At 46.3% G+C, this 21,978-nt stretch overlaps 1 protein-coding gene and 1 long non-coding RNA gene across 4 annotated transcripts; one reads left to right on the forward strand and one right to left on the reverse strand.

Annotated features, from left to right (window-relative positions):
- Positions 1-199: 199 nt before the first annotated feature.
- Positions 200-19,581, reverse strand: LOC123429610. Of its 3 annotated transcripts, none has more exons than XM_045113648.1 (9): positions 19,102-19,581; positions 17,825-17,895; positions 17,618-17,702; positions 17,019-17,104; positions 16,814-16,898; positions 16,131-16,423; positions 3,561-3,680; positions 3,005-3,470; positions 200-534 (listed from the first exon to the last, which is right to left on the reverse strand). In XM_045113648.1, exons 1-9 carry the CDS (start codon positions 19,115-19,117, stop codon positions 419-421), a joined length of 1,338 nt encoding a protein of 445 aa, XP_044969583.1. In that variant the 5' UTR covers positions 19,118-19,581; the 3' UTR covers positions 200-418. The 3 variants fall into 3 exon arrangements, with proteins under 3 accessions (XP_044969583.1, XP_044969571.1, XP_044969577.1); XM_045113636.1 differs by lacking the exon at positions 19,102-19,581 and adding an exon at positions 18,117-19,062; XM_045113642.1 differs by lacking the exons at positions 200-534; positions 19,102-19,581 and adding exons at positions 2,510-2,783; positions 18,117-18,641.
- LOC123429636 lies at positions 18,857-19,535 on the forward strand. Its single transcript, XR_006622722.1, has 2 exons — positions 18,857-18,946; positions 19,061-19,535. It is a non-coding gene; the product is annotated as an uncharacterized LOC123429636 (long non-coding RNA).
- Positions 19,582-21,978: the final 2,397 nt, after the last annotated feature.

The raw sequence follows: 21,978 nt of genomic DNA on the forward strand, positions 1-21,978 counted from the left end.
CCAATCTCTTACTATAGCTCTGCCCTCTGCCCTAGAAATGCTGCTCTGTCAACATATGAGAAAGAAGCTCTAGCTATTTTGGAAGCCCTTAAGAGATGGAGACACTATCTATTGGGAAATGATCTCACAATCAAGACAGATCAACAATCTCTGAAATTCATCACTGATCAAAAGCTCACTGAGGGGATACAACACAAACTGATGATGAAAATGTTGGAATTCAACTTCACAATCCAATACAAAAAGGGAGTTTTTAACAAGGTACTGATGCCTTATCCAGAGTACTTCCTAGCTGTATGGCAATCTCTATAGCTACTCCTACTTGGGCACAGGAGCTAGTGGAAAGTTACCAACAAGATAAAGGCCGTAAAACAATATTAGAAAAGGTGCTACTACAAGAAAATCAAGCTGATTCTGATTATACACTGCATTCAGGGATCATCAGATACAAGGGCAGAATTTTGGTAGGTAACATCCCTGTTTTGAGAACTAAGTTACTAGCAGCCCTCCACAGTTCACCAGTAGGGGGACATTCTGGAAATAGAGCAACAAATCAAAGAGTTAAGCATATCTTTTATTGGCCTGGACTAAAGAAAGCAGTAGAAGAGTTTATTGCTTCTTGCCCTATATGTCAGAGAGCTAAACATGAAAATTGTCTTCAACCTGGATTGCTAGACCCTCTACCTGTTGCAGACTTGGCTTGGCAACACATATCCATGGACTTTATTGAGGGATTACCAGTATCAAAAGGATATGATGTGATCATGGTAGTGGTGGACAGATTCACTAAGTATGCTCATTTTATTCCCTTGTCACACCCTTACACTATGCTGAGTGTGGCCCTAGCATTTGTGGATCAGATAATCAGATTACATGGTCCTCCCAAACTGATCATTTCAGATAGAGACAGGATATTCACTAGCAAGCTCTGGAAGGATATTTTTGCTGCTGTAAAAGTGGAATTAAGATACAACACAACTTATCATCCTCAAACTGATGGCCAAACAGAGAGGATCAACCAATGTTTAAAAACCTATCTAAGGTGCATGACCACTACTGCTCCTAGTAAGTGGTTTGCCTGGCTATCCTTGGCAGAGTTCTGGTATAACTCCACTTATCATACTAGTTTAAAAATGTCTCCATTCCAAGCATTATATGGTTACCCTCCCCCAATGATTAGTGAATTAGCTATACCTAGGCCAGATGATGAGGAAGCACAAGACTTTTTAACAGTGAAACAACAAATGTTGGACCAGCTCAGAAACAATTTAATAGTGGCCCAGAACAGGATGAAGAAATATGCTGATTTAAAAAGAGTGGAAAGGTCTTTTCAAGTGGGAGAACTGGTTTATTTGAAAATGGCTCCATATAGATTGGCAGCTTTTGGATTCAGAGGAGCTCTCAAGTTACAAAACAAATTTGATGGACCTTTCATGATCATACAGAAGATTGGCAAATCTGCTTACAAATTACAATTTTCAGAACATGTCAAGATTCACCCAGTTTTCCATGTGAGCCAGCTCAAGAAACATGTGGGATCTCACTCTATCCCTAGTCCTAATCTACCAATGGTTTTGGCTGATGGTTCCATCAAGATGGGTCCTGCTTCAGTTCTTCAGGTTCAGCAGATTCCAAGACACAACATTCCAGTCGTTCAGTGGCAAGTGCAATGGGAAAATCTGTTACCAACTGAGTCTACGTGGGAAGATGCTGATTTCATCAAGTATACCTTCCCGGACTTCTTCAATCAGACGATTTCCCAATGGCGCCACGACAGGAACACGCTGTGAGGACACGTCGTGCCTAAGGAGAGGGCAATGTCAGGACCATCTTCAGTTAACACTTGCAGCTTCGTCAGTTATCCAACGACTGCTAACGTATCTCTCGTGTACCAGTTCGTACCAGCCGTTGGATCAGACTGTTCACTGTCCGTTGCCGTTTTAACTGTAGCCATTGTCGGTAATTCACCTGATAGTTACTGTGGGTTAAACTCTCGCCTATAAAGCATGTCGGGTTGTGGCTTAGCTCAGCATTGATTCCTCTTGTCTTGCCTTTAAGCAACGGATATTCCTCTTACAGTAATACAATTCCTATGGAGGCGATACTTTTCCCCTTTCCCCTTGCGACAAGAACACTATCCCTACCCTTCGGTCCTGACAGAAGCGTGCGGACAACCGTTAGAGCGACATCCGTGTCACGAAGCGCCAAACTCGACTCGAATTCGAGTCGCACGACCCAAGGGAAGCAGCAGAATCTATTACTCACTGTGCGCTAGCGGTGGATTCGCCGCTGTCGGAGCGGCGCGAACTGGGACGGGGCAAAGCTCCCCGCCGGCCGAATCCACTCAGGGTCGACGAGACGAGGTGCGGGGAGGGCCGAACGGTCGGGCGCAGGTCAATCCGCGGGTGGCTGGCCCTCCCTGCCTCACCGTGCGAGCGTGCGTGGATGCGTCCTCTGCCGGAGGGAACCCGCCGCTGGCCTGGGTGGATGGGAGGTGGGGAACAGGAGGTGGATGGGACGGGGCGCGTCCCCTAAAGTCCAGTATGCACTAGAATACCAATTTTCATTACAATCTTGTATGGTTCCAGAACTGCATTACTCCCATCACTTCTCTTCCACGGCGTCTCGGGTTAAGCTGATGCTAAAAATTTGCTCATCTGTATTACTACGTCATTGCCACAACGGCAGTGGGATATCTATCGATCTCTCTGCCAACATCACGAGCTCACTGCAAAGCCAACGCCAGTTCCTTCATTCTAGCGTGCTATCATGGATTCTGCTACCTACAAGTCACAGGAAATGTAAGTGTAGCTATGGTTAGAACAGTAAATGTGCACTGTGCATGTCTACTGTAATTTTTGCAATACATGTGTAATATCTGCTGGAGTTCCTGCAATGTTGTAATACGACAGACACCAACCTATTTCACTTCCTATCACATCAAATTAAAGAGATGGATAATCTCCCTATAGTAGATCAAGAAGTGAAGCAGAAGGTGACTGACCTGCCGCGGGAGTTGTTAGTGGAGCAATTTGATCAAGTTGCTTGTTGATCTGTTCAACCCTCTCAGATATGGCATTTGAAGATGCGGTGTGCACCTGGAGAGCCTTCTCAAGTTTAGCTTGCTGCAACATGATCTGCTCTAACATGTATGTATCTCTTTCAAGCCTTGCTGAAAATTGCTCCACAATTGCTACTAGTCTGTCTTGGCTAGTTTGAAGGCGACTTAACCACTCAGCCATTGAAACTCTAACGGCTGGGTCAGCTTCAGCACCATATGTATGCCCCGGTGCATCTGATGGAGCAGCCTCAGCATCATTAGTGCGTCCAGGTGTGTTTGGTGCAGCAGTATCAGCACCATGTATTCGCCTTGGTACGTCTGGGTCAGGAGGTAGTGATTGATCAGCATGCTCCCCTTTGGCTGCAAGCTCCTGAGACCTCGTTCTGCAGGAGTGTCCATCATTATCCCCCTGCACTCAGTAAAGAAACACTACAATTAGATATGATATGGAAATTAAAAATAAAATCAATAACAGAAATGAGATGCTTAACAAGTATACCTTGTGTGTTGAGCGCCACTGAATAACACCGAGTGTATCATTGGCTTGAATGGTATAACGCTGTCTTTCCCACATATTTCCTTTCATAGTATGCTGGCATAATTTTATGGTGCTTGAAATCTGAAACAAATAACAGAAGCATAAGGTGTAGAAGATAACTTTTCCATACTCACAGCAGCATCTTATTTTCTTACATAGCTCCCTAGCTAGAGCAGTTCCGATTCAGACCACTATGTTCCCATGGAGCAACCAGTTGTCCAATCCCATCGATCTCATCATTAGGAAGTAAATATCCAACATTATTTAAGACCTACTAGTAGACAATAACTAGTTATAGCCCCTTTTTTTAGTAGTCTAGCAACTGTCCACGATGGTACCACCCTACTGCAGTGACTGCTGCTGATGAAGAATGGTGAGATGCATAGCATCCCCAGCTGGCTTGTAGCTAAGGCAAGGGTGCTCCCCAGATCAAGTGAGCCGCAAATAGAGAAACCATATCCATGCTCCATAGTGAAGTCACCATCCATTCTAGCCACCACAAAGGAAGAAGTACAAGCAAAGTTCAAAAAAGCGCTAGGCGTTAATTATGCGGTTGGCCACCTACTCGCGCTTTTCTAGCTTAGGCGCAACTAGGAATTACTCCCTCGTTTCCTAAATATAAGTCTTTTAAGAGATTTCACTAAGGGTCTACATACGGAGAAAAATGATTGAATCTATACTCTAAAATATGTCTATATACATCCGTATGTAGTTCACTAGTGAAATCTCTACAAAGACTTATATTTAGGAACGAAGGGAGTAGGTGTTAGTACTGTAGCCTGAAGAAATAAGCTAGATGGGCTGGCCTAGCCATTAAACCACAGGCCCATCTTCATATTCTCCTAGTGAAGCTCTCGTATGGTGCAGCGGGAAATTTAGGTTTCCTCCTCACGCCGCCTCTGCCCCTTGTCCTCTCTCCCTCTTCCTATGTCCCTTGCCGGAGAAGCTCGATCCCTCGCTGGAATCAGTCAACTTGTCGTTGGAGTAGTTGAATCCCTCGTCGGCGAGGATTCATCCTCGCTGGGGAGATTGATTTCTCACCTGAGAAACATGATTCCTGGCCGGAAAGGCTGATTTCTTGCCGGAGGACCTCAAGGCTGCTTTTTTGAGCGCCTAGGGCCAAAGTTAGGTGCTATGCCAACGCCGAGCGCTTAAGCACGCCTAGGCGAGCGCCTAATAGCGCTTTTTTGAACTATGAACAAGCATCCTCATCCAAAGCCCTTGAAGAAGTGGAGCTAGGTCTGCTATGTCTCCAGAGCCTCCTCAAAGCAGCGATGGCATCCCGCTATGAGGACTCACCAGCATGGCAGGAAATGCGCCACTTAGTCTCGGTAATTGAGTGGGTTGAATATGATGGGACACTTCTGGACGAGACGGCACCCAAGGCACCGGAGTTGGCCATCGTGAACAGCCATTGTGGCTGTAGAAGCAACAGTGTCAGGCAGCTAACAGAATAACAGATCTAGGCAGAGACAACATGCAGGGGATCTGTTTCGCAGCGCCCAAGTTTGCAGCACTGGGATGGCAGTTGGGGTAGGAGCTGGAAGGTCCAGTACAGAGGAAGGAGTCCTTAAAGAAGTGGCAGTTGGTGGCATAATGATATGGCTGGGACGAGAGCCTTAACCTATGCTCAATACCATGTTAGAGAGTGGATTCTTGGACTGCTATGGGCCAATGTGGCCTGATTTATACATGCTATTCCAATAAAATAATGGCAGAAAGCGAGCAGTGGAGGCAGCCTGTGGGACAGATGCACCGAAGTATATACTTGGTAGTTGGTACCAGTAGGCACTGAGAGGGAAGCGCAAGTTGTTGCCCACAACACCAACAAGTGTACTACCAAATAAACACAGATGATGGTGGACTTAGATCCTCTTTAGATTGCTTCGTATATGAGGGTGATCCCAGGTTCAGAACTACGTGTCGGTATCTTATCATGGGCACATTGAAGTTTCTATTTGAAAAATGGTCCAAGTCCTCTTGGTGTTCAGTTTCTATGTAGCCTTTTGCATGGAGCTAACTCCAGTTTTACTCATAGTTTAAAAAACAGACCGGTGATCGAACGGTGAGGCGCTCTCGGTTCAGGTTTTCACTGGTCAGACCGCCGGTCCACTAGTTCGATGTCTGGTTTTTAGTTCATGAAAGTAACAATAAATACTCTAGCCAATAGATAAAAATATATGCAACATCATGTGAGAGTAATCAGCTTTATCATCCCAATGAATAATATAGCAGTATGGGACGCAACTACAAAAGTATAAAAGCCTACAACCTACAAGCGCACACACAAATATGGCTCACATACTGGTGTACCGTGTACGGCAGCCACCATGAACACACGCAACAGCCAACAAGCATCAATAATTTGATATTCAAATATCAAATTAACCAAAATACTCTCATAGTCATAGTTGAATAGATCATTAGCAACAGCAAACAAGCATTATTTTCTCTAATATTCATATGACACTAAATGCATCACGCTATCACAGACCAGCATAAACATCGCAAATGAAGAATTGAAGATAAGGGAAGAATCAGAACATGGAACATGCCAGGCCAAGGTCAGGGCATCCGAATTAGGAACTCAGGAGGACAGCGGCAGCGATTGTCCCCTTGACCTAGAGAGGCAGGCTGCGCTGACTCACTCCAATATTTGTGCGTGGGCGCAGTGCATCCAGCGAGCACTGGACAACAGCGCAGGAAGTGGGCACGCGGGGGTGGCAACGGCGCGGCGCTCGGCGGCGCAAATCGAGCGGGACAACTTGGGGGTTGGAGGAAAGTGACCGTTCGTGAGGCAAAACCTGCTAAGGGCATCTCCAACTGTGTACCCCAAATAAGACACAGTAAACCCCTACGGACACGGATACTGGAGCCGTCCGTCCAACCATTTGCAACATACGTCCGCCCCAGGTCTGGCCTACTCTAGTTGACATGTATGTGTTGAATCAATAGCATTTTTGGCATATGTAAAAATAGTTGCAAACATATGCATCACAACCAAAACTCAAAATAACACCGGATGTTCAACAAGTTTTAACATCCAATAGATGCCAAAAGATGACGGTCCGGCTGTCCGTGCAAAAAAACGTCAATTTTTGCATGGACAGACAGCTATCAATGGCAAATTCTTCACTGTGCAGCCGGTTACTCCTCAACGGCCGGCTCCTCCAACTAAACCGCCAAACGCTTGAATATCCTTGCATGGTAGGCTTGCACGATCTTTGTCGCATCGGGTTCCAAGTCCTCCATCTTCAAGGTCAACATCTTGGCATTGTTTGAGTTGGCCACGAGCTCAACCTTCTTCTCTTCGAGCTTGATCTTCTTCTCCATCACCGCTAAGAACATGTCAAACCTCTCGGCCTTCTTTTCCCTCTTTGTGTCATTGCGCTTGAACATGCTTCCTTCGCCATAATGTCTTCAAACCACTCCATCATCGTGGCCATCGCCCCTTCTCGCTTTTCCTTCCACTTCCTCCATCGAAACCACCTTTTAACCTTCCTGGCCGGCTCAAGCCCTCCTTTTGTCGGGTCGGTTGGATCACCATCTTCCTCTTCATTAACGATTGCAGCGGTCTGAATGGAATGGCAATGGATAGTAGCCATTTGGGATGCGCATTCAAATTCAAACAACAATGCATGAAGATGAAGTGCTTCTTCTCCACCTTCATGAACAATGTGCATACACGGGGTAGCTAGCAAAAAGGGGCATGGTCAACAATATGCACACATGCCCAGCCAAATGACCAACATATAGAGCATATCCGGCCAAATTACCAACACATATAGCATATCCGGCCAAATGACCAACGCATAAATAACTTACTTGCTCTAGGACAAGCGCACGATTTGTTTACAGGTTGGAGTTGTTTGTAATGGCTGCCATACTTGTTGATGGCATCTTAATGGTGTACCATCAATGGGGGAGCGACTTTGGACCACATCATAATGCTTGTGCTCATGGAACCAAGCATGAACATCTTGAATGGTGTACCATCGATGGGTGAGCGACTTTGGACCATGATAGCCGATCGCTTCCTTGCAATATGGATCGTAGTGCTTGTGCTCATGGAACCAAGCATGAAAATCCGACCAGAAGGTTGAGCCCTTTTGCTCTGTGCCATGAAGCCATGAAACGAATCAAGGCTAGTGACCAACCACGAATCACATACAATTCGTCCTCACTCAAATTGGAACTTTCTCCCCTACCCCTATTCTTTGGGTCGGCACCGGCCAACCAATCGTCTGGCTCTGGCTCAAGGTCAGGTTGCTCGGTGTATGAGTCTGGCCACTGGGTATACGTGCCGGGCTGTTGGGTGTATGTGCCCGATGTTAGAGTATATATAATATAGCCATGTACCCTTTTGTATTTATCCCATTGTATAAGGGGTTTCCTGCATATATTCCACACGTGTACATGTATATATATCGGCCTATGGCCTCATGGGAATATAAGTTGCATATTTCCTAACATGGTATTAGAGCTAGGTCAATTTTTTGCACGTCGCAACAGTTGTTGTTGATCCGCTCCACGCCGCCACTCTCCTCTGTGGCCGTTGCTCGTCGTCGCCCTTCTGCCGTGTGCATCGCAGGACTGGGACGGCTCCTCGATCCCGTCGCCAGCCTCCTGTGTTGGATCCCGTCTCCCCGATCCAGTCTCTACTGGATCCCGTCGCCAGCCTCCCGTGCCAGAACTCGTCCACGTCGTTGGTCTTCCGCCGCAGCCGCAGCCGCGCCAGTCCTTCGCCGCCCCCAGGCCCGCGTTGGTCCTCCGTCGTAGCTGCCGCCGCGCCGGTCCTCCGCCGCCCCAGGCCCGTGTCGGTCCTCTACTGCCCCCAAGTCGGATCTCGCTGCGGCTGCTGCAGCACTTCGCCGTTTTCTCAAGGCTGGGTGGATTTCCAGATCGAGATGCTGCTGCTGCAGCGATCTGCCGTTCCTCCAGGTCGGTTTGATTTCCAGATCGAGCAGCCAACGTCTGCTGCAACTCACGTTGCCTGAGTTCCTTTGGTAAAAAAAAGAGAAAGAAAGAAAGAAAAAATGTCTACCCCAGCGCGCAACGTTGAAGTCCCTTGCTTCCCGGTGACTCCTGACGGCTGTGCTGGTAGCTCTTCTTCTGGACCTCCTGCGAGCTCTACATATGGTGATTGTCGCTCTAGACCGACTCATGTCGCGACTTTCATCGGTGCATGTCGCTCTTCCCCGACACCTCTCGCGACTTTCACCGGTTGTCCTGGTGCCTATGACTCCATGGACTACGTTTCGTCCACGCGTCTTCCCTTGGCGCTTGGTGCTTGTCTGCACACGACCTCGTCTTCTCCACCGGCCTTTGCCGACGATACTGGGCATGCTACACCACTATACTTAGCGACTTCCACAGGTGGTGGTGGTCGCTTCTCTCCTCATGCCACTAAACGCCTACTTTAGCTGTGTACTTCACTGATGACGAGATTGCGCGACTTCGCACCCTGCTGATTGCCTCGAAGGGAGGCCATCGCTACTATATTATCTTTATAGATGATTTCTCTCGATACACGTGGATCTATTTTATGTCTTCTCGTAGTGAGGTCTTATCTATCTATAGCATTTTGCTGCCATGGTTCACACTCAGTTCTCTACGCCTATTCGTGTGTTCCGTGCTGACTCTGCTGGAGAGTGTATCTCCAAGATGTTGCGTGGATTTCTCGCTGAGCAGGGTACACTTGCTCAGTTCTCTTATCCTGGTGCTCATGCTCAGAATGGTGTGGCTGAGCGTAAGCATCGTCACCTTCTTGAGACAGCTCGTGCGATGATGATCGCCACCTCTCTTCCGCCTCACTTTTGGGGTGAGGCTGTCTCCACTTCCATGTATCTCATCAACCTTTAGCCGTCCACTGCCTTGCAAGGTGGTGTTCCTTTGGAGTGTCTCTTTGATCGTTCTCCCGATTACTCGGCACTTCGTTTGTTTGGTTGTGTTTGCTATGTTCTTCTTGCCCCTCGTGAACGCACCAAACTATCCGCTCAGTCCGTTGAGTGTGTCTTCCTAGGCTGTAGTGATGAGCATAAGGGCTATCGTTGTTGGGATCCTATTGGTCGTCGGATGCGTATTTCTCGGGATGTGATTTTTGATGAGTCTCGTCCCTTCTACCCGCGCCCATCTTCCTCCACCTTTTCAGTGCAAGATATCTCTTTCCTCACTTTTCATGACACAACTATCATCCTCATCGAGCCTTTGCCTATTCATTCCGCTACCTCTGCTTCTCCGTCTCTTGCCAATTTGCTTCCACCATCTCCCACGGTTTCCTCACCTAGCATGTCACCGGATTCTGCACCCTCATCTCCGGTGACTTCTTCGTCTCCACCCCCGATTCTACCTTGACAATTCCTCTTTGTATTCTTCCATCTTTTCCTCAGTATTTCACTCGTTGTTCATGTAATGTGGATGCCTCTACGGATGTGTCATCCTCCTCGTCTCAGCCTACCTATGGATTGCGTCCTCGTCCTCGTCCGCCTATTGATCGCCTTGGATTTTCCACCGCTGGTGCTGCTGTTCTTGAGCCGACTTCTTATCATGAGGCTGTTGTTCATCCTGAATGGCAGTTTGCGATGGCAGAGGAGATTGCTGCTCTTGAACGCACTGGTACATGGGATCTTATTTCTCTTCCTCCCGGTGTCCGTCCCATCACTTGTAAATGGGTCTACAAGGTTAAGACTTCCTTCGATGGTTCTCTTGAGCGTTACAAAGCTCGTCTTATGGCTCGTGGCTTTCAGCAGGAGCATGGTCGTGATTACGCCGAGACTTTCGCTCCTGTGGCCCATATGACCACTATAAGTACACTTCTTGACGTGGCCTGTGCACGCCACTGGTCTGTATCTCAGCTTGATGTTAAGAATGCCTTTCTTAATGGTGAGCTGCGTGAGGAGGTGTACATGCAGCCACCACCTGGGTATTCGGTTCCTGATGGCATGGTATGTCGTCTTCGTCGCTCTCTCTGTGGCCTTAAGCAAGCCCCCCCCCCCCCCCCCCCGCGCCTGGTGTGAGCGTTTTGCCTCTATGGTGACTGCCCCTGGTTTTTCAGCAAGTGCTCATGATCCAGCATTGTTTGTCCACCTTTCTCCTCATGGTCGGACTCTTCTTCTTCTCGATGTCGATGACATGATCATCACTAGTGATGACCCCGAGTATATTGCCTTTGTAAAGGCCCGTCTTAGTGAGCAGTTTCTTATGTCCGATCTTGGACCTCTTCGCTACTTTCTTGGGATTGAAGTCTCTTCTACCTCTGATGGCTTTTTTATATCCCAGGAAAAGTATATCCAGGATCTTCTTGCTCGTGCTGCTCTTACTAACGAGCACATTGTTGAGACTCCCATGGAGCTCAATGTTCACCTCCGTGATACTGATGGTGACCCCTTGCCTGACCCGACGCGTTATCGTCATCTTGTTGGCAATCTTGTCTATCTAGTTGTCACTCATCCAGATATCTCTTACCCGGTTCATATTCTGAGTCAGTTTGTCTCCGCTCCCACCTCCGTTCACTATAGTCACCTCCTTCGCGTTCCCCGATATCTTCGGGGCACGATCTCTCACCGTCTATTCTTTCCTCGCTCCAGTTCTTTACAACTTCAGGCCTATTCGGATGCTACGTGGGCTAGTGATCCTTCAGATCGCCGTTCACTTTTTGCTTGCTTTGTTTTTCTTGGTGGTTCTCTCATTACCTGGAAGACGAAGAAACAGATTGCAGTTTCCCGTTCGAGTGCAGAAGCTGGGTTGTGAGTTATGGCTCTTTTGACGGCAAAGGTGACTTGGTTATGGTGGTTACTTCAGGATTTTGGTGTTTCTGTCACTACACTTACTCTGCTCTTATATGACAGTACATGTGCTATTAGCATTGCGCGCGATCCTATGAAGCATGAGCTCACCAAGCATATTGGTGTGCAGGATCAGGTTATTGCTCTTCAGTATGTGCCTTTCGAGTTGCAGTTGGCAGATTTCCTGGCGAAGGCCCAGACTAGAGCGCAACATGGCTTCTATCTCTTCAAACTCGATGTTGTTCATCCACCATGAGTTTGAGGGGGGTGTTAGAGTATATATAATATAGCCATGTACCCTTTTGTATTTATCCCATTGTATAAGGGGTTTCCTGCATATATTCCACACCTGTACATGTATATATATCGGCCTATGGCCTCATGGGAATATAAGTTGCATATTTCCTAACACCCAACTCCGGTCGGGAGTCATCCACTTGTCTGTCCTCAAAGCCGCCTCCGTCGTGGATGATGTCCAACATCTCCCCACCGTCAGCCGGCGTCGTGCCCGGTTGAGACAAACGCAGATAGCAGGCGCCGAGCTGATACATGCCCCACGTCCGGTTCCGAAAGAGCTGCGCGATGGTGAGTCGGCGGAATTGATTGTCGCATTGCGGTCGACGCCCCATGGCATGTGCAAGGCCAAGGTGGTCGGGGACTACTACTGAAGACCGAGTTGCTTGGCGGCATAGTAATACGGCAGCCGCAGCTCCTCAGACCATGAGGGCAGGAGGGTACTGGAGTTTAAGAGCTGGCGTCTGGCCAACCATCTTAGCTGCTAACTTCCTGCTCCTCTGCTTGCGATGGCGCACGTTGCGTGTAGCTGCGGGCAGCCATCACCTCTGGATCCTCCGCTTCCAACTTTGGTGATAGTTCGGAGGTCTCAATCAGGTCCATACGGCGGTGCACCATGAAAAGGGCGGGAACTAGGATGGAGGGCAGACGGACCGTGACACTTAACCAACCGCAAATGGCACTGGTTACGATTTTTTCCGGTCTGACCGTCGGTGGTTTTTAAACTATGGTTTACTGACATCAATGTGCACCATGTTTAGCCTGGAGATAAAGAACCTGGGAGACTTCTATTTGTTTAATAGACAGTCTAAGTATTAATGTTCAATTTACATGTGTTCTATTTTATTGCCAAGAGGCTCAAATGATACTACATGGTCCAACGAAGATGTAAAATAAATTGGGCGTGTTTATTAGTTGTGTTGCCTTCCTATTAAATCCAAATCTGCACGGGAAAGAGTCACCGAATAAGGAATCAGAATTATTTTTTTGAACAGAAATATACCATAAAAACGTATGTTTTGGGCAGCCAAAAATTGTGTGTGCGCACGTTGAGAACCCATCTAGCATCTGTTATCCAGGCGTGACGAATGGAGTAATCATTCCCTCTAGTTGCACATGGTCTGCAAAGCACCCAAGTTGTTGCTTCTCCATAGTCTGTAGGGACAGCGTGCAGTTTAACTTGGTTTGTATCTTGTTAGAGTTGTGTCGAATATTGTGTACACGGTAGGTTACAGTTGGACTCTGAGTAGTATTGTGTTTAGACAGGATATGAGGTCGTGTCCTGATTGGACACTTGTATCCTAGGCCTCTCAAATATAGCGGGGTAGACACACGATGTAACCTATGCCAACATAACAGCACGGGTGCGCGGGGAGCCGGCGACGTGTGTCGACGCCCGGGCGGCCGAGGTGCGGTATTGTGACGGTGTCACAGGGAGGAGCGCCCGTAGTCCGGCGCCGAGGATGTAGCCATATCGGTGAACCTCGTTAACAAATCTCGGTGTCGTGCTTGTGTGATTGCTTGGTCCTCGGATGATCAACAGAATGCCTCGGATTATTCGTAACAAGTGGTATCAGAGCCCAGGTGCCCGGAATAAATCTCGGTGGACTCACGGGTGGTCGGTCATGGTAGGTGGGCTGGAACGCTAGTGTTAGCGGGCCCATGGGTGACCGATGTGTGAGGGGGAGATTGTTGGGTTTTGTCCCACATCAGTTGTGGGAGGAGACATAACACGACTTATAAGGGCGAGGGTGTCCCCTCCTAACAGGCTAGTCTTTTGGGGGAAGAGGGCCCAAGGCCTGTCATAAGTCGGTGTTGCTCTTCGGTTGGGCCTGTTGAAGCATGTGGGTCGGAAACGCTGGTGTTAGCGGACCCGGGATTGCGTAACAAGTGGTATCATGAGCAAGGTTTATGGAGGTCGTGATTATGATCTAGAGGATGGATCTTCGGAAGTCGCGTTGAAATCAATGTGCAGAATAATCGTATCGAAGCTGATTGATTGAAAGATTTTTTGTGTGGTATTCGACGGGGGCGACAAGAAGATCAGATCAGGAGCAATCAGAGGTAGCAGGTGGAGACATAAGCGGTGTGCAGGGACTCGCTGTCTCGGCGAGATTGGATTGGCGTACGGCGATCGACCCGTATCGATCGGCTGAGTGTAAGGCGTGCGAGACGCGTGCGCGTATGGCAGTTTGAGCCGGGAGGTGCAGCGATGGATCAGAGATTGATCGTGCCAGCACCAGGCAGCGCAAGCTGGCCGAGGAGCGTACGTGTTGGTTGTGCAGAGCCAAGGAAATCTGATCGTGATATGAGGTTTTGTTAAGGGAAAAAAAGAAAGCTACGTACCAGATTGATGCTAATCATCAAAAAAAAAAGGAAAGATCAATGCATCTACAGCCTACAGGAGTACGTGATGGATTTCTGGATTGATCTCCATCACCAAGTGCAACGGGAAGGCTTACATGGCATAGTTTGGCTTTTTTTTGTACACGGGTTGTGTATGGGATGATGGCGTGAGGGTCTGTGATGCGTGTGGCAAGAATGGCGATGTGCGTATAAGGTTTGGAGGAGTCTAGAGCACGTCGCGATGGGATCATGCATACACAAGGTGTCAAGCAATGCACGGAGATGTGTGAGGCGGATATGACGCAAGGTGGAGCATGGTTGTAGCCAGATAATTTTCGGCTGGGTCAAACTGGACTGTCTGAGGGATCGCCGGAATGTCGGTCAAAGCAGAAGACGGCGGTGATTTCAACGACGACAACATAGGAGCGTGATGCTGATGGTGACCAACTTCTGGGACGTGGAAACACGTGGTGCAGGTCTGAGGGCTTGTGCAGCTTCAACAGACTATGACACAGGGTTGATTCAAGGCAGTGCACACATGAGAGCTTGAAGTCGACAGGGCACGGGGTAGCAGGGCCAGCTACATGGAGTCATGTTGAAGGTGGAGCTGGAGTCTGGTGAAAGACTTCACTCTGTGCTGATGGAGGGGCTACGGCGTAAATGCGTGGAGAGTCGAAGCCTATTTCAACGGATAGCGAGAGACACGTGGATCGGACTGGGTACCAGTGGTCTGATGGAGACGTGATACTCGGCACCGGTTGGTGATGATCGGTGGTACTCTGAAGTGGGGGTTGAGTGGTGCGGGTTCGCGGCCCTTGAGACTCGACCGGGACAACAGAGGCTCGATGCGGTAATAGCACCGAGGCGTGCGGTACGCACGGGACATGGAGACGGGCCAGGGCTCTGGTGGTCATACATGTGGTGAGACAACTGCAAATTTGACTCGGGATGACTACAAGCAATGGTGAAATTCCTTCAAGTTTCAGACGGGCGGTCAAGGAAGAGCGGTGATGTTGAGTTCAGGTAACTCTTATGTGCAACACCCAATATGAGTTGTTCACTTTCATGCAGGTCAGTGATCGGTGTGTGATGGTGTTGGATACTCTGGAAGTTGGGAGCTCAACTAGAGTAATGTGGAGCTTAATTTCGTTCAAGCGTTGACTATGGTCTGGAAAAGAAGGAACTACAAGTTGAAGGTGGAGTCACATGGAGTCTTTGGAGTAGCAGCGGTGCTCATGGATAAGCTCAAGTCCAATGTACATGGAAGTTTGACGCACAGATGAATTCAAGGTGGTGGAGAATATTCGCCAAGGTGGAGTTTGTTAGAGTTGTGTCGAATATTGTGTACACGGTAGGTTACAGTTGGACTCTGAGTAGTATTGTGTTTAGACAGGATATGGAGTCGTGTCCTGATAGGACACTTGTATCCTAGGCCTCTCATATATAGCGGGGTAGACACACGATGTAACCTATGCCAACATAATAGCACAGGCGTGCAGGGGGAGCCGGCGACGTGTGCCGGCGCCCAAGACGGCCGGGATGCGGTATTGTGACGGTGTCACGGGGAGGAGCGCCCGTAGTCATGCCCCGGGGATGTAGCCATATCGGTGAACCTCGTTAACAAATCTCGGTGTCGTGCTTGTGTGATTGCTTGGTCCTCGGATAATCGACGGAGTGCCTCGGATTTATTCTAACATATCTACTAAGTTCTAAACTGAGATACCTGCTGGTTGCTGCTTGGTTCTGCTACTAGAAATTTGCTTGAGCTGTTACTTGGTAGACAAGGTGATAGGCAAGAACTAGTGTTTTGGCAATAAAAACTTGCCGTTTCGCGTTCTTATTGACGATTCTGCGCTGTATGATAGAACTTAATGTTTGCGGCAGTATATTTTTGTACCATGGAACATAGGGAAACTCGCTGCTGCGGGATCAAAACAAGTGGTTGGTCTGTTTCAGAGGAGGGCACCCAACACAGGGCACAGCTAGACTAATACACATCTAACACTAGGAAGTAATAGGACATGCAGATATGAATGTCAAGCTTTTGACATCTCTCCTGGAAGAAATAGCTATCGCAGAGAGAAGAAAAAACTATTAATCCACATACCATCAGAGAGGCTACTTTTTCTTTCAGCTGCTTTCTCCTACTGCTGTATGCAAAATCGGCGGGCTGAATTTGTTGTAACAGAGCCTGGTCTGCCACTATGCAGGAACCATCAGCTCGATATGCTTCCTCCGTTATACCCCTTGCAGCTGACACTTGGAAAATATTGGCATTTGTTAGCAGTGCAAAGGCCTGCTTCTTTGATAAGAACTCCAAATTACTGGCATCAATACTGTTTCTTAGGTCTTGGGCAGACTTAAACAAATGAATGTGTGACCCTTCCAGTACTTTGTCCGCTGCAAAAGAAACAGTAGAACAATAAGTTTTTGATAATCCTCTGGCCAACACAAATAATTTTACCCCAAAAAATTATTTAGCTCTACTATTAGACCCCTAGCTCTCTAACTCGGACTTATGCTATAGCAGGGGATATCAGGGAGCTGTATAATTTAGAGAAAATGTTAGCCCAATCATTATTTTTGGAGATTAAATGTGGTGTTTTTTAGTTGGAAACAAAACAAAAGTCAAAGTTGTTTCATGGATGAGGAGGATGAACCGGGTTGGAGGAAGTAGGAATAGGGGATGGTGTTCGGCCTTGGCAAAAAAACAGGGGCAAAAACAAGTCTGGAGGGGTTGTCAAATTTAGCATGTAAAATGAAGCCAAAATTACTGGAAAGCGAACTTACAGCAGAAATTTTTGGGAATTATCAACTTTCCCTGATGAGTTTTTGCAGTGTTACTGATGGGATCAATGCTACCATTACCACTCTCCTGTGCAAATAATTATTTGGGAATCAGAAATATCAAGTCTGAACAGTGGGAAGCAGGGAACATGCTTTACACCCATTATATGAATATTGCTACAATAATGGATGTGGTCTTGTAGTTTACCTGTTGCAGTAATTGCTTGCCACAGACAGCTGATGTTGGGCCATCATGGGACGCGCACGACTGTGAAAGCATCCCAGGGTCTCCATCTGCATGTTCACAAGAGATATGAATATATAAATCATCATGGCAATATCAGAAATAGTGAAAAGTAACACAGATATTTGGACATCCTCGCCAACCCTGGCTCACAGTAAAACCACAAATTCAATTCAATGCATGTGACCTTCCATCCTCCGTATCTTGCACAGATTTTCATTAATAGTGCTCGAAGATTTAGTTTCCATCAAATATTCTTCTGGTGTATGGTTTATGGGTTACAACTAAATATAGAATATAACTGACCCAAATCACATAAAAATGGAAGGTGAAAAATACAAACTATCATTTCCTTACTATTTCAAGATCCTAAAATCTAATTGATAGCAGCAATAACTATATCTGGCTCATGGATGCTAATAGCCTGCTACCCAACGCTGCCGGCTAAATTGCTCATGACACATGTTTTCATGGATCACCCCGTAAAATTTTACACAAGTCTTATGACATTGTCAAATTTAGCATTTAAAAAGAAAGCCAAATCACTGGAAAAGCGGACTTACAGCTGAAATTATCGAGGAATGACAAGTTCTCTTGATGGATTCTAGAAGTACTGCCCGCAGTTTCAATGCCAAAATTTTGATTCTCCTGTCCAGATAACAATTTGAGGAATCAGAAACATGAACCTAAACGGTGAGAAATAGCGAGCAGGTTCCCCCACCCAATATATTAATATTGATAAGACAATGGATGTGGATATGCGTTTATACCAGCAGCGATAACGGTTTCCTATTGATAGATGATATTGGAATATCATTGAGCAACATCCGATCTTCTCCACCTGAATGTTCACAGGAAAGTATGAATATACAAAATGATATGGCAATCGTCAAAAAAAATCAAATTAAAATGAAACAAAAAAAGAAACAACCACACTACTATTTTGGAGGAAATGGCATTTAATTGCACCGTTGTGCCAATGTATCATGTCAATGTATCTGTATATTGTATATCAGATAAGTGAGATAACAAGGCCAGTAGCTAGCAAGGTATTGTATGTACCACGACTACACTCGTAAGCATAGACGAAGCGGGAGCAGTGGTGCTCCTCTGGTGGAAAGATCATGTTGTACTGCTCACAGTGAAGGACCTTCCGCGAGTGCACTTCCACCGAAAATATTCGACCGTAGCTGAAAAAATACAGGACATTGGGGTCCAGTGGGTGGACCAGCGCAAGCTTGGGAACAATGTTTGGCAGACAAGTCAACTTGTAGCTTCGGCTCAACCAGATCTCAGTGAAGGATACACTATACGCAAGCGACCAGTGTGCAGCAGCAGGGTCATCCAAAGTCCACATACTGACCATGGGAGCCTGTACCTCCGGAGAACATGGATGGAACAGAACGTATCGGAGCTTCCCGCTGCTCACCTTCACACACCTCGTCTTGTCCAAGTAATCCTGGGACTTGGAAAGGATAGCCGGCCCTGGTAGTGGAATAAAGTGCAGTAGCTGCGGCTCGTCAAAGGGGTCACGCTGGCGCTGGATGAAACCCCCGGCGAAGGGGTCACAAGTAATGATGCCGCACGAGAGGTCTGTCCACCATAACTTCCTCTCGTGCGAGATCACCGAGGCGCTGGTACCCCACCCTTTCGGAATTAGCCCGTCGCACTGGAGCTTGTCAGAGACGGTCCACTTACCCCACAGGGTTGAGTAGCTCTGCAAGGTGGCGTAATTGGACGGAGCTCACAGATGGCGTAGTCCGGAAGCCCTCGATAGGATATGATGCCGGTGTTTCCTAGGTTGTCAATCGGGAGAGGGGGGCATGGAATGGTGTCGACCTCGCCGGCAATACCCTTGTACGGGAGGCATACCGCAAGCTCAGAAGAACCAGGTGTGTACATCAGATAAATACCCATGCGGTCCACAGAGATAATATGGGGAAAATCGCTCAGCGTCGCCTCCGCCGGACAAATTCGACGGGGAACAGTAACATGGGAGATGGCAGGTGGGTTCCGGAGGTCGAGGGAGATGTTGAAGAGTTCCGACCTGGACAACGAGGCATCAATCGCAGGGATGTCCTCGGCGAACACAACCGGGACGCTTGAAAGTATCACCCATTGCGGCGATGAAGGAGGCTGGGCGGGAGGAGGAGGAGAAGGCACCGCCGCCGCCGGCGCTGCTTCAGGCATCAGCCGAAGGTGAGTGAGGTGCGCGGTGGCCGGCTACAAAGCACCGATACTTCAGAAACTTGTGTATCGCCGTTCAGTACTTCGCCGATACTTCGATACTTCAGATACGCCTTCGATACTCGTATTTCTGAAGTATCGTCATTTTTAATTTAAAACAAATGGCGATACGCGTATCCTCAAAGTATCGCCGTTGTGTATTGCCCATGCCTTGATATATCGTTGATCTGTTCATATAGGTAGTGCACGTGGACTGTACTAATGTAGTAGTTGGATAAAAGTGCTTGTTAAGGATGTTGCTTGTGCAATTGATTATTTGACCCACTCGTGCAATCCAAAGTTGTTCTTTATATATGTTTGTCATTTGATAATCTCAAGTTTTTAATTTTAAAAGATTTATTAATTTTATATTGTCATGTTAATAGATATTACAGTCTAAATTATACTGTGATAGTCTATGACCGATTGGTCGTATTATTCATTGATGATAGTGATATTTTAAAATGAGAAACAATAAGGTATGGAAGTAATTAGACAACCAGTGGGTCGGTATTTTGTTATCATCTCATACATTTATTATGTTACTTTTTATTGCATGTTATTTTATTATTATTTATATATGCTTGCCGTATCGTCGAATTGCTGTTTTTAAAAATTGCCGTATCCCGTATCGCCGTACCCGTATCGGCGTATCAGTGTCGCCGTATCGGTGCTTCGTAGGTAGCCGGTGGCCCGTGTGGATGGGGATTTGATGAAACGGCGATTCGAAGCTTCGCTTTTCTTTCTTGGGAATGGGGTTTAGAGGCATCTCCAGCACCTATCTAAATTTTACAATGCGATGTGTTGAACCAATATAAATGCCTAAATTTTTAAAAGTACTCTCCTTGTAAATTAATATAAAAAACATTCAGATTACTAAAGTAATGATCTAGTAAATGCTTTTATATTAATGTATGAAAGGAGTACAAGCGTACTTTTTTAAGTAAAGGAGTCAGTCATGGTGCTTCACACTTACATGGTTTGACTTTTTTTTGTCCGTTAGTATATATTGTTATCAGTATTAAATGTATTTACGTCGTTACTTTGATTTGAAAAACAACTCCATGTGCATTTATTTTAGGTTTTAAATATAAAAAATTCATATCTTTTAATACTCGCGTCGGAATTCAGGTCCGTTTTCATTATTGAAATCCTTGCAACGAGATCTTTAAAACTAGATCTCACATGAATATGTTTCGACAAAAAAATCGATGCCAATTTTAATGATCATTGATGCAACTTTATTACTAGATGGTGCAACTTTAGTAATGTATTGTGCAACTTCTTCAAAATAAATTTTAAAGCTGCATGATTCAACCTCTTATGAGGTTGCAACCTAGCAACCATGACAACCAATTTTTCTAATGATCAACTAATCTTTTGTCCTCACCAACTACCTAGTAGTCAATGTGCAACCCCGTACTTGTAGATGTGTAGTTTTTCACCGTTAGCACACCCTGCCCCACTTACTCTACCAACAGTACGTGCAACTTAGTCTCTTGTTCCAACCAATTGCCAGTAGTCGATATGCAACTCTTTCTCCTTTCTATTTGTGGACGTTTAGTTTCAGTTGACGGGACAATAGGCAGAGTTGCACATAGTGTGCTAGGTAGTTGGTCGGGGCAACAGACGAAGTTACACATGCCCTCGCATGGATAATTGAATGATGGAAACTGCACATCCATGAGGTGTATTGAAATGTTGCGCATAGATGGGGCGCTAAAGTATACATCTCACTACTAGGGGTGGTTCGAACGGGATGCTAGCAGAAAAAAACTACACATCCACGGGGGTACGGGGGAAATTGCGCATCACTGTTAGGTAGTTGGCCGAGTAGCATCCAAAGTTACGCATCCATTGCTAGGTAGATGGTCGGGGCAACAAATAGTAAAATCTACACATTCAATGTCAAGCAAAAAGTTGCACATCAACTATTAGACAATTGGCATGAGCAACACACGAAACTATTTATGAGGTAGTTTGGGATGGAGGTGCCATCGGTGACAATTGCACATCCATAGGTAGGGAGAAAGTTGTACATCGACTATGAGACAGTTGCACATCGACTATGAAACAGTTGCACCAAATGGGGAGTAAATTGCACACCCAAAAGATCAACAAAATATATACGTGTGAGATCTAGTTTTAAAGGGCACATCATGAAAATTTCAATCGTGAAAGCCAATCTTAATTTCGAAATTTGGTTCAAAAGTTATGACAATTTTCTAAAAAAATCGTATTAAATGTGTTCACATGTTCACATGAAGGAAAACCGCATGTCCACGAATAGGGAAAAGTTGCACATAGATTATAAGGTAGTTACACATCGATTGCTAATCAGTTACACAAAACAAGGAGTAAATTACGCCCAAAAAATTTCTTCGAAATATACACATACAAGATTTAGTGTCAAAGAGCACATCGTGAGGATTTCAACGGTGAAGGTAGATCTTAATTTTGGTTCTCGATTCAAAAGTTATGGCTTTTTAAAGAAAATGAAGTCCCAATTTAATACGTTCACACTTGTTTACACTTGCACTTTGCGTAATACTCCCTCCATAAATTAATATAAAAGCGTTTAGACCATTAAAGTAGTGATCTAAACGCTTTTATATTAGTTTAAGAAGGAGTGTAAAGGAACATGAAGGGACCATGTGAAACTGTTTTTGACATAACGTGAGGGGTTTCATAATTTTAT

This window comes from Hordeum vulgare, chromosome 1H (assembly GCF_904849725.1).
Source record: "Hordeum vulgare subsp. vulgare chromosome 1H, MorexV3_pseudomolecules_assembly, whole genome shotgun sequence".
Taxonomy (NCBI): domain Eukaryota; kingdom Viridiplantae; phylum Streptophyta; class Magnoliopsida; order Poales; family Poaceae; genus Hordeum; species Hordeum vulgare.

What these genes read in the sequence shown, in the direction of transcription:
- LOC123429610 (XM_045113636.1), bottom strand. Translation starts at nt 18,420, where the DNA reads ATGGTCAGTATGTGGACTTTGGATGACCCTGCTGCTGCACACTGGTCG. An exon ending in TGCTTACGAGTGTAGTCGTG is followed by an intron (nt 17,896 to 18,116) that starts GTACATACAATA and finishes GTGAACATTCAG; the next exon opens with GTGGAGAAGATCGGATGTTG. An exon ending in AGTGGCGCTCAACACACAAG is followed by an intron (nt 3,471 to 3,560) that starts GTATACTTGTTA and finishes TACTGAGTGCAG; the next exon opens with GGGGATAATGATGGACACTC.